Source organism: Sorex araneus, chromosome X (assembly GCF_027595985.1).
Source record: "Sorex araneus isolate mSorAra2 chromosome X, mSorAra2.pri, whole genome shotgun sequence".
Classification (NCBI taxonomy): domain Eukaryota; kingdom Metazoa; phylum Chordata; class Mammalia; order Eulipotyphla; family Soricidae; genus Sorex; species Sorex araneus.
Window position 1 is genome coordinate 242,419,628 of NC_073313.1, and position 12,215 is coordinate 242,431,842.

The 12,215-nt window shown below is 38.1% G+C and overlaps 1 protein-coding gene across 10 annotated transcripts in view; it reads left to right on the forward strand.

Moving 5' to 3' along the window:
- The window catches only part of UNC80 (unc-80 homolog, NALCN channel complex subunit), a 253,774-nt gene that overhangs the window by 151,066 nt on the left and 90,493 nt on the right, over positions 1 to 12,215 (forward strand). For all 10 annotated transcript variants that reach the window (XM_055123362.1, XM_055123368.1, XM_055123366.1 and 7 more), the window contains exons 29-32: positions 2,672 to 2,779; positions 4,340 to 4,478; positions 10,888 to 11,069; positions 11,472 to 11,603. In XM_055123362.1, the coding sequence (XP_054979337.1) occupies positions 2,672 to 2,779; positions 4,340 to 4,478; positions 10,888 to 11,069; positions 11,472 to 11,603 (561 nt within the window). The remainder of the gene's footprint in view (positions 1 to 2,671; positions 2,780 to 4,339; positions 4,479 to 10,887; positions 11,070 to 11,471; positions 11,604 to 12,215) is intronic.

Sequence of the window (12,215 nt, forward strand, 5' to 3'; positions counted from 1 at the left end):
TGATGTTATTCTATACTCCACAAATGAGTGCAGTCCCTCTGTGTCTGTCCCTATCTTTCTGACTCATCTCTCCTAACAGCTACATAGTATTCCATTGTAACTACTGTTTTTGAGGTGCACGGCAGAGCCTGGCAAGCTCCCTGTAGCATATTTGATATGCCAAAAACAGTAACAATGATGGGTCTCATTCCCCTGACCCTGAAAGAGCCTCCAATACGACACTGTTGGGAAGGATGAGTAAGGAGAGGCTGCTAACATCTCAGGGTTGGGACGAATGGAGACGTTACTGGTGCCCACTCGAGCAAATCGATGAACAATGGGATGATAGTGATACAGATACAGCGATTATTATTTATTGAGTCACCATGGGCTACAGTTACAAAACTTTCATGTTTGAGTTTCAGTCATACACTGATTGAACACCCATCCCTTCACTAGTATGCATTTTCCACCATCAATATTCCCAGTATCCCTTCTTTCCCATTCTACCCCTCCCCTTGCCTCTATGGCAGCAATTACCCTCTTTCTCTCTATTTATGGGTGTTATGGTTTGCAATATAGATTACAGATAATGAGAGACCATCATTATCAGTAATATATGGCCCTTTATCTATTTTCAGCACACATCGCCCATACCGAATGATCCTCCAATCATCATTGACTTAGTGATCCCTTCTCTATCCCAGCTGCCTTCTCCACCAGCTCATAAAGCAAGCTTTCAACCACTGAGTAATCTTCCTGGCCCTGGTTTCTACTCTCCTTGGGTATTAGGCTCATATTACGATATTTCATATCCCGAGAATGATTGCAGTCACTCTATGTCTGTCCCTCTCTTTCTGACTCATTTTACTTAGCATGATACTCTACGTGGCCATCCACTTATAAGCAAATTTCATGAGTTTATCTTCCCTTACAGCTGCATAATATTCTATTATGTAGATGTACCAAAATTTCTTTAAGCAGTAGTCTGTTCTCAGACACTTGGGTTAGTTCCAGATTCTGGCTGTTGTGAACAGTGCTGCAATAAACATACAGGTGCAGATGTCATTTTTACTGTACCTTTTTTCACCCTTGGGATATATTCCCTGAAGTGGTATTGCTGGGTCAAATGGGAGCTCAATTTCTAGTTTTTTGAGAAATGTGCATGGTTCTTCATAATAAATAATAAATTAAGAATTCCCCTTTTATTTAAATATCTTAACTTTTAACAATATATAGAAATGATTACATCAATAGCTACTGCACATTTAAAAATTATAAATATATAAAATAGGCATGCTATTTGTGTTACATATTGCTTTGCATTCATGGAGCTTGGTAGAGGAAGTAATGTAGATTTCTCTCCCCAAATGACATGTTCCCAAGTATGTGCCTCCACATTTTTATCTTTAGAAAACACAGCAAGAGCTCTGATTCATTTATTTCCAAGCAGATTAATTTTAAAAGTCTATTCCATACCAGCTACATTATCTTGAGTTTTATTTTCAGGGTTTCAAAAGATTTTCTTGGAATAAACGTGAACTTTTAGATTTGCCTTTTCTTTCACATACCCCCAATTATTACTATGTGTACTTCTCTGTAGCATTCTTAAATAGTTCGGTTTACTAACCCTGACATTCAGGGAGAAAGTATTTCATTGTCACAGCACTGGGGAAAAAATGAGCATCTTTTCTGTGAAAAATAATGGATCCTCTCTTTGCAGAGCCTTGATTGTTCAATAGGAGGAATCAAGATAAACAAACATGACCCAGTGACTGTCAGGACCCTTCATTTTCCCACCTGCTCTGTCCACTCCATTTCTTGGCCTTTAGGGAGACATGGGGAAAATTATCTTTTTGGTTCTTATCAGCTCAGTCAGCCCTATTTTGGAATTTGAAAGAACTTCTGCCTCTTACAAGCAATACGAGCTCTCCCTGCCCCTTTACCGTGTTGCTGCTGTTGGGATACCCAAGGGATGATTGTAGTACTTGGATACAGTTGGTTGCAATGTGCCCACTGTTGTATTGAGAAGGCACCAGGACCAGCTCTTGACAGTGTAGGAGGTGCCAGGGATCCCACTCAGCACTTTTCCCATGGCAGCTAGACTCTTGAGCACTGAGGCACCTCTCCAGCCCCCATGGGTGTGCTTCTCTAAAGAAACCATTTTCCTTATACGAATCAGGCCTCGATGATGAATGCTAGGAATCTGTATGATGAGGTTTTTAATATTTTGAATCCTAGTACTCTTCTTTAAATTATTTTCTTTTGTCCACAACCAAAGTAGTCAACTTGTAAAGTCAACCCTATTATGGGACAATTTGATAAAGTGGATTATAACTGACTTCATATTTTAAGTGTTTTTAATGGACTGGTGGAATATACTTATCCTTAAACTTGAAATTAGAAGATCGTGTCCTTTGTTCTGCAAGAAACACTAATGTTGCAACTCGATCAAGTTCTCTCCACCACTCTGGATCCCACTTTCCTCCATGGTAGTCTTTTTCTGTTCATTATCTCTAAGATCCATTTCATTGCAAAGCAACTTTATTTTTAACTTTCAGGACATATTATCCCATGAGACAGACCTTGCACTGGAAAATGGTTGTCTGGAAAATTGAGGGGGGTGAGCAAGCGACTGTTAGTTTTGGAGCAAAGATAGCAGCTTTCCTCACATGCCTCATCTTCTTTTTAGTGCTCAGATAAATCGTGCCTGAGGACACCTTCATTGAAGAAGAGAGTTTCAGATGCTAATCTGGAGGGGAAAAAGGATTCAGGAATGCTGAAATACATCAGACTGCAGGTACTGATCCCTGGACCAGATGTTCTCACAAAACAGTGAGGCTGCAGATACCCTGATTACTAAAGTTTGGAACATATGATGCCAGTAGTCAGTGTTGGCTCATTTAATTGGTAAGCAAGAGTAGCAAGAGTGCCACCAAGTGTACAAGAAAAAAAATTTCTTATTGCCAGAGATACAATTTCCACAGAAATAGGTTTAGGGAACTTGGATAGAAACCTGCCTTTTCCCACCGATCCCTCTCCAGCAGAGCTAATTTCCCACCAGTCTGTAATGGCAATGCCAACACAGCTTGGAATCAGATAATCAGAGTGCACATCCCCTGTCTAATCTTCTGGCTCTAGGACCATGAACAAGATACTTAATTTGTCTGAATTGTAGTTGCCTAATGGATAAAAATGGGGATTATAATGCCATGCCTGTCGCAAAGGATTATTATATTGATTATGCAAAATAATACCCTCATATTCTTATTTAGTGTTTGATACCTTGTTGCATTGTTATTCCAAACCTAAGCTCTAATTAATAATATAGTTCAAGGAGTGGGAAAGTAGATTGAATATAAGAATGAAAGTTCTGTTTTTGCTTTGGGGCCATATTCAGTGATGCTCAGGACTTACTTCTGGCTTCGTGCTCAGGAATTACTCCTGGTGGTGCTCATATGAGATACCAAGGATCGAACCTGGGTCAGTTGCATGCAGATGCCCTACCCACTGTAACTACCACTCCAGCTCCTTCTTGAGTTTTAGAAATGATAGTTAAAGACCTAAATTTTCCTGCATTATATAGGTACATTCTCCTAAATTATCTGAATAATCTTTAAGTAGAAGTCTTGTGCCAGCCTGGGCAACAAACCATAATGCATGTTTCAAAAGGAAAATGACATCCAATTTTACACTGCTTAGAAAACTAATCACTCCAGTTCGATAGCACAGTGTTTAGGGCGTTTGCCTTGCACGCAGCTGACCTGGGTTCAAATCCTCCATCCCTCTCGGAGAGTCCGGCAAGCTACCGAGAGTATCCCGCCTGCCCACATGGCAGAGCCTGGCAAGCTCCCCATGGTGTATTCAATATGCCAAAAACAGTAACAACACATCTCACAATGGAGATGTTACTGGCGCCCGCTTGAGCAAATTGATGAACAATGGGACAATAGTGCTGCAGTGCTACAGAGAAAGCGAATTTACTGATACCTTTTTGTAACTTAGATTTTAGTGAAACACAGATCCTAAAAGAAGGAAAACAAAGCGTTGTTTAAGACCTTTAGGATTTTAAATCCAGTAGTATATTGACTGGAGTGTTTCTTTTCCTATAGAGCTATTGTTGTTTTTCATAATTTATGCCTGAGGTTGAAAATCAATTTTGTGGCAAGCACAACTTTCTAATTGTGCATCAGTTAATGAGGTATAGCATTCATTACTCAAATGCCATTAAATATGCCTCCTTTGTAGAAAGATTTTTAAAGATAATTTAAGAGGAGCAGAGAGAGGTGGCATTTAAAGTTTGAAGACGAGCACGGCAATGAGTGCCTTACAAGATCTGAAGACTTACTGTTTTTCCCAGGTGATGAGCCTTTCGCCTGCACCCCTGTCTCTGTTGATCAAGGCAGCACCAATTCTGACTGAGGAGATGTATGGAGACATCCAGCCGGCAGCCTGGGAACTCCTGCTCAGTATGGATGAGCACATGGCAGGGGCAGCAGGTAAAGAAAAATTATTGGGGACCCTTGTCTTACATCTGCTGCTTATTACAGTGTTTAAACAGGAGGGAGAGGTATTACTTCTTTTCCACTCCCAAGTCGGACTGATAACAACTGCCTGATCTCCAGGCAGAGCTGGGCACATCCAGGTGTCGTGTGCCCCATTTTATTTTTCTGTACGTTTTGAGTAAGAACAGTATGCCTAATCGAGGTGTGTCCAAATTATAAAGAGTAGTTTTTCCTAGAACTTACAGTCATATTTTATGTCACAGGGATAAAACTTAAAAAACTTATATTAAGTCACTGTGATTTACAAAGTTATTAATAGTAGAGTTTCAGGAATGCAATATTCCAACACCAGTTCCACCATCAGGGTCAACTTCCCTCTACCAATGTCCTGAAGTTCCCTCCCATCCCCCAACTTGCCTCCTTCTCAGGAGCATTTTTTAATTTGCTTTTTAGAGCTTAGGTCTCATGCTTCTAATGCTAGCTCTGTGGTTTAGATATATAGATATATGACATCTCTATATACTGAGATGTGTCTGAGGATCCTCATCCTTACCCTGTTATCTACCATCCTTCTCTTCTTTCCTCTTTGGTTTCTTTCCTTCCTTGTCCTTCTCATTTACATCATCTAGGGTTAAGGGTAATCTAAATATCCCCATTTTGATCTTTTGAACTCCCTTGTCCTATTATTCTATATACCACAGAAAAATGAGATAACTGGTATTTGTCCTTCTGATTTACTTCACTTAACAGGATATCCTCCAGTTTCTGGATAAAATTCTTTTTGTTGGTTAGGATTTCTCAGATATACCATGAACTTTTATCATTAACTTTATTAAATCTCATGTTCTGTGTCCAAGAATGAGTATCAAAATTAATTCATGAGAATTTAAGTGACATGTCCAAACCATATAACAAATTAGTGCCTGATGTGTCTTCCTCATACTTTTTACTCCCTTTGGTTTCTAATTATTTGTGTAGTTATTTTAATTTCATAGTATTATCTGACAAAACTTAAATAATAGGAAGTGTGTGAAATTAGGTTTCACCTTTTTTTCACAGTCCCCCCATCTCTTTCTCTCTTTACCCAGAATAGCATTTTTAAGAGTTTTAGCATTTTTTTCTAGTGTGCACTATGCATATATTATGTAAGTATGTGTGCATACATCATGTTTGTCCCTTTTCCAACAAATAGGACTAGCATACAATACTTGGGTATTTGTGTATTTTTTAAAATCTAGGACCATTTTCTAATGTCAACATGAAATTTCACTTCACTCTTGTCAATGGCTATCAAATATTCAACTAAGTAAATAGGTACACCATGATATATTAAACTGGTGCCAATTAAAAAATTAGTTTGGTTCCAGACATTTATAATATTGAGTAACAAATATCTCATGAACACCTTTTATTTATATTAAAGCTCAGGTTTTTCTTCTCTCCTACAAAGGACCTGTTCCCTGCACATGGGCAGTCATGAAAACTTCCACAGAAGTTATCTGAACAGCTGGCCTCAACATTAGGAATAACTAAACATTAATTAAGTAGGGAGAATGGTATATGAAAAGTTTCACAGGGTGTGTAAGTGCATGGGGCTTATTTGGAAAGCTTGAGAGGGTATTAATGACCGGCATTGCTTTTGTAGATGGGTTCACCAATCCATCTATTGGAGACTTAAGAGAGACTCAAATTCTAACAAGTCTTGAATCACAGACTTTCTAGTCCAAGGTCCAAGTTCAAACAGAGCAGAGTGTGTGTGTGTGTGTGTTGTTGTTCTTGTTGCTGTTGTTGTTGTTGTTATCGTTGTTATAATGTTAAAGTGGCAGACGTGGGCAAAGTAATTTTAGAAATAGCAAATTTTAGATGATGACAGGACCTTAAGGGATAAATTTGAGGAAAACTTGATGTATGTAGAAGCAGACAAAATGGAAATGCACTTCTCACTCAATGAGAAAAGAGCAAAGAGATAAACCCTAAGCCATTGACCTTGTCTGCATTCAGAGGACAAGGTGTCAAGTCAGCCATATGATACAGAAAAATAAAGCTTAAGTAACCTTAAATCCTGGAAGCAAAAGAACATGTTTATTTATTTTTTATTTTTTATTGTTTATTTCTTTATCTTAATTTATTATTTTTTGTATTAGTGAATCACCATGAGGGTACAGTTACAGATTTACATATTTTCGTGCTTGTGTTTGTCATACAATGCTCAAGTACTCCACCAGTGCCTATTCTCCACCCCCAATGATCCCAGTATCCCTCCCATCCCCCCACTCCATCCTCCCCCCCACCCCACCTCTGTGGCAGGGCATTCCCTTTTTGTTCTCTCTCTCCTTTTGGGTGTTGTGGTTTGCAATCGAGGTATTGAGTGGCCACCATATTCAATCTATAGGGTACTTTCAGCACGCATCTCCCATCCCGAGTGGGTCCTCCAAAATACGAATGGCCAAAAGGCACATGAAAAAAATGTTCTTCATCACCAATCATCAGGGAGATACAAATCAAAACAACTATGAGATACCACCTCATACCACAGAGACTGGCACACATCCAAAAGAACAAAAGCAACCAGTTGTTGGCGTGGATGTGGGGAGAAAGGGACTCTCCTTCACTGCTGGTGGGATTGCCGACTGGTTCAGCCCTTTTGAAAAACAATATGGACACTTCTCAAAAAATTAGAAATTGAGCTCCCATTTGACCCAGCAATACCACTTTTGGGAATATATCCTGGAGAGGCAAAAAAGTATAATCGAAATGACATCTGCACTTGTATGTTCACCGAAGCACTGTTTACAATAGCCAGAATGTGGAAAAACCCGAGTGCCTGAGAACAGATGACTGATTAAAGAACATCTCTTTAAAGAGAATTTTTTGACAGGTAATCATGCAGTGGAAATATCATGGACCTGCTGAGTAGTGAGTGTTATCAGAAAACTGTTCTGGTATAAAAAGTCATCCAAAAAGTAAGAACAGAACTCCTATATACTCAAAAATTGCAGCATTAATTTTTAAAGATATATGTATTTAGTGCAATTACCAAAATATGGGAACAACTCAATGCACATAAGAGATAAAAGAATAAAGAAGTTTTCATAACATACACAATGGAATATTGTATATACAATGGAATAATATATACAATGAAGTGTTGCCATAAGAAAAATGAAATCATGCAGTTCATTGCAGCACAGGTGGAACTGGAGGCTATTGTGTAGAGTGATAAAATCAGAGGAAGGTTACTAGATGGAAGAGTTCACTCATCTTTGATGTATAGATATACAAAGCAAGTCAATAGTCATTACTGAACAATGACAAATTCTTGTCTTCGAATTATAGAACTCAAATTACCAAGCAGTGGGGGAATCATTAGGGTAATGAAGAGGCTAAATAGATATAACATAAGGACAGTGATGTTGGGTCTTTGGAAACTGAATTGTTGGGAGGGTGCAATAACTTTGTATATCAATAAGCAAACTTTGACACTATTGAAACATGTTACCCAAACTATAATAATAAAATTATTAATTAAAAATTTAAAAACTCTTCCAGTAAAGAGATGACATAACTGTCTGATAAGTTAAAGAGTTTAAAATAAAATGGAGAAGAAAAGTAAAAAAAAAAGAGAGATAAGTGTTTGGTGCAATTAAAAAATGATATTAAAAGCTAATGCTCACAATAGCATCTTGGTATAAAATTATAGAGCACATTATTTTTCTTTATCCTCACAAATTCAGACTCAGAATAAAATAGATAAACCCGTGTGTACAGAGCTCAAAATTAGCAGAACCACAAAATAAAACCAGATATTTCTTTTCTTTTAAAAATTTTTATTGAACTAAATTGCATCTTGACATTATACAAGTTTAATGTGGCATGATTATAAACATAATGTTAAACATGGTACATTAAGTCCTTATCAGCTCTATCTCTCACCATAATAACTGGCCTTTTTTGCCTGATTTATTACCCTCACCCTCCCCATATACCTTCTGATAGTCATTAATTTAACCCTAATTTTCTGCCTGGCATGTAGATGCCCTTCTCATATGCTACATTGCTGCTAAAAAAAACTCTTTTAGAAACACTCTAGAGTTGTACAAAACTTATCAAAGTAATTTCTCATTCTAATTTTCTCTAAACAAGTTTGGAAGCAGGTAGCATCATCAACTTTATCATCCTAGTCATTGTCATCATCATAATTATCATTGACATTTTACTAGTGAAGAAGCAGATGCTAAGACAGTTAAGTGCCTCACTTAACATCACATAGAAGAGAAACATTAGAGCTGACATTCACCACCAGTTGTTCTAATAAAGTTGCCTGAAAATGTTTTTGAGGCTCTAGGGGGAAAACAAAAGAAAAATTTTAAATTATAATCTGGGGAAAAAGAAAAGATATTTTAAGTTATATTTTTAATGATTGCCCTGACTCTTCCATCTATGCCATAAAATAGGAGTGGGACATTTATTTCCTTCCTCCCCCCTCACAACTTTATTTAGAAATTTTTATTTATAAAGTTGTTCATAGTACAGTTGTTTCAGAAATTCAGTGTCTAAGGACCAATCCTACCACCATAATTGTCACCAGTTTCCCACCCACCCCACAAACCTACCTTTTAGCAGGCACAGAATAATTGATTTTATATTCCTTCTTTATAACAAAAGAGTAAATGAAGCCATCAAAAATAGTTCATTATAGGGCTGGAGCAATAGCACAGCGGGTAGGGCATTTGCCTTGCACATGGCCAACCTGGGTTAATTCCCAGCATCCTATATGGTCCCCCAAACACCGCCAGCAGTGATTCTTGAGTACAGAGCCAGGAGTAACCCCTGAGAATCACCAGGTATGACCCAAGAATAAAAAAAAAAGTCTTAAAAAAATAGTTAATTACAAGAAAATTTGTGAAAATTGTTGTATCTCACAGTAGTGTTAATAAGGTCATTTTCTGAGGTTTACTGAGATGTTTTTTGCTAGTTGAGCCTTCTGTGTTATTGTTTAGGAATAATAAATTTCAGGGTCAGTCATGTGATCTAGTCCTGATATATAATACCACAAAAACATATGCATCTCATTAGCTGTGACCCTTCTGCTTGTATTGGATGGTCTGCTAATGTCAATAAGTATCCAAAAAGCCCTTGGAAGAAAAAAAATTCCCCATTCCTACCATACAATATACTTATCTCTTTATTCATTAGCTTTAAGATATGTATCTGAGCTATCAATTGTTGATATTTGATTTTTTTCTGAAAATACATATTAAAACACTGGTGAGAAATGGCATTGTGATTCATTAAGTGTTTTTTTTTTAAAATCCAAATTTCCCCCAGCGTGCGAGGCTGGCTTTTAAGCTGTGAAGTAATCCTCCTGGTACTTATCTCTGCTGTTCTTGGGTGTTAGTCTCCCATTCTGTTACTTTACATTCCACACAAAAGGGACCACCAAGTAAAGGGTGCTAGGAAGGCCCACTCAGGATGGAAGAGGTGGGCTGAAAGTAAACTATAGACCTAACATGATGGCCACTTAATACCTCTACTGCAAACCACAACACCCAAAAGGAGGGAGATAGAGAGAGAGAGGGAGAGAGAGAGAGAGAGAGAGAGAGAGAGAGAGAGAGAGAGAGAGAGGGAGAGAGAGAGAGAGAGAGAGAGAGAGAGAGAGAGAGAGAGAGAGAGAGAAAGAGAGAGCGCAAAAGGGAATGCCCTGCCACAGAGGCGGGGTCGGATGGGGTGGAGGGGACGGGGTGGGGGTGGTGGAAGAGATACTGGGAACATTGGTAGTGGAAAATGGGCACTGGTGGAGGGATGGACACTCAATTATTGTATGACTGAAACCCAAGCACGTAAGTTTGTAAGTCTGTAACAGTACCCCCACGGTGATTTACTAATAAATTTTTTTTAAAACTTTTTCAGTGCTTTGTATATATCAGATGAGTAAAGTTTCTAGTTGAGTCTACAATGTGGATTAAAAAAAATTTTAACTAGTGTAACTAAGGCTATTTTTATTTTAATGGACATGTTTATGTCCTGTCATAGGGTTGCTATGAAATGATTTAAACCATGCCCTAGAAAGAATATTTTGGTACATTATTTCCTTTGTTCATCTGCTTCCTCTGCCTTTTAATTTTCACTGTGAGGTAAAAGAAGCTTGGTTTAGAATAAGTTATTCTACCGAAAGGCCACGATATTGCTGCTGATTTACCAGATATCCTTTGTGGGGGGCTGACCCACCAAAGCTGTCAGTTTACAGTGGGGGGAACAAGATGGGCTTTTCCAGGGTTACTTTCCTAACTCCATTAACTCAGGGGTCTTTTTATTTTTCAAATCAGATTAAGTATCACTTCTGATCTTTTGGAGTCAAGCAAGATTAAAATATGTGTATCTGATGTATTGTCACTGTTCCTAGCTGCCATGTTTCTGCTCTGTGCGGTGAAAGTCCCCGACGCTGTGTCAGACATGTTGATGTCAGAATTCCACCACCCAGAGACTGTGCAGAGGCTGAATGCAGTCCTGAAGTTCCACACACTCTGGAGGTTTCGCTATCAGGTCTGGCCCCGGATGGAGGAGGGAGCACAGCAGATTTTTAAGGTGAGGATATTTCCTACAAGAAAATTCAGTTAAAAAACCCAGTCCAAGGCTTGGTTAATCCTTGAATCTCAAGTCTACCATATGCAATCCAAGAGATTCTTCTTATATTTCTAATTATGTAAGAAAATCTAAGGCATTTATGAATGAGTGTTGTTAAAATGAAATACAAAATGTAAGTAAGAAATTTAAGTATAGAAAAGACTGCATGTATTTTGCTATATAAATAGGCTTTTGGAATATAAGGTGATTAACATAGAGGTCTTTTCACTAAAGCCCTCCATCTTATTGATGAGTAAATAGAATTTCAGTGCCTCATCCTATGCTCTATAAATATATTTCAATTATACTCATTCTTGTTCACTTTCTGTATTTCTCATTCATTCCTCTGATGGCAACTAACAGATCCCGCCACCCAGTATAAATTTCACCCTGCCCTCACCAGTGCTTGGAATGCCCTCCGTCCCAATGTTCGACCCACCCTGGGTCCCTCAATGCAGCGGAAGTGTCCAGGACCCCATTAATGAAGACCAATCTGTGAGTAACAGGCACTTTCTTTCCATATCTAAAGGAACACATATAAAAAAGAACAGTGATTCTGTGAGAAAATAAGTTCTTGCTATCAGAATAAAATAAATAAAATAGAATAAATTAGACAGAGTGTATCATTATTCTTTTGTCTAGAAAGAGGGAAATGACATCTGGTAGTGAGCCACTGTAAACCACCAAGCTAACATTTTGTTTTTACAGTCAAAGGAGGAGTCATCTTATAAAGCTTATAAGAGCATTAGACAGTGGGAGCAGAGTGATAGTATAGTAGGTAAGGCATTTGCCTTGCAGTTGGCCTACTCTGGTTCAATCACAGGTATCCCATATGGTCCCTGAGCGCCCACAGGAGTAATTTCTGAGTGAAGCCAAGAAGTAACCCCTGCATATCACCAGGTGTGACCCAAAAAGGAAAAAAAAAGCATTAGACATTGATTTCCTAGTTAAAAAATATTTTTGCTTAAATTAAATGTAAAACATTCATTTAATATATGATATATAAACTATGAACTACTACTGTTTTGATACTCACAAGTTCATGAGAATTGGCTCTGAATCAATAAGAAAAAACTAAGTAGACAGCTCTTTTCCCCTTGTTCAAAC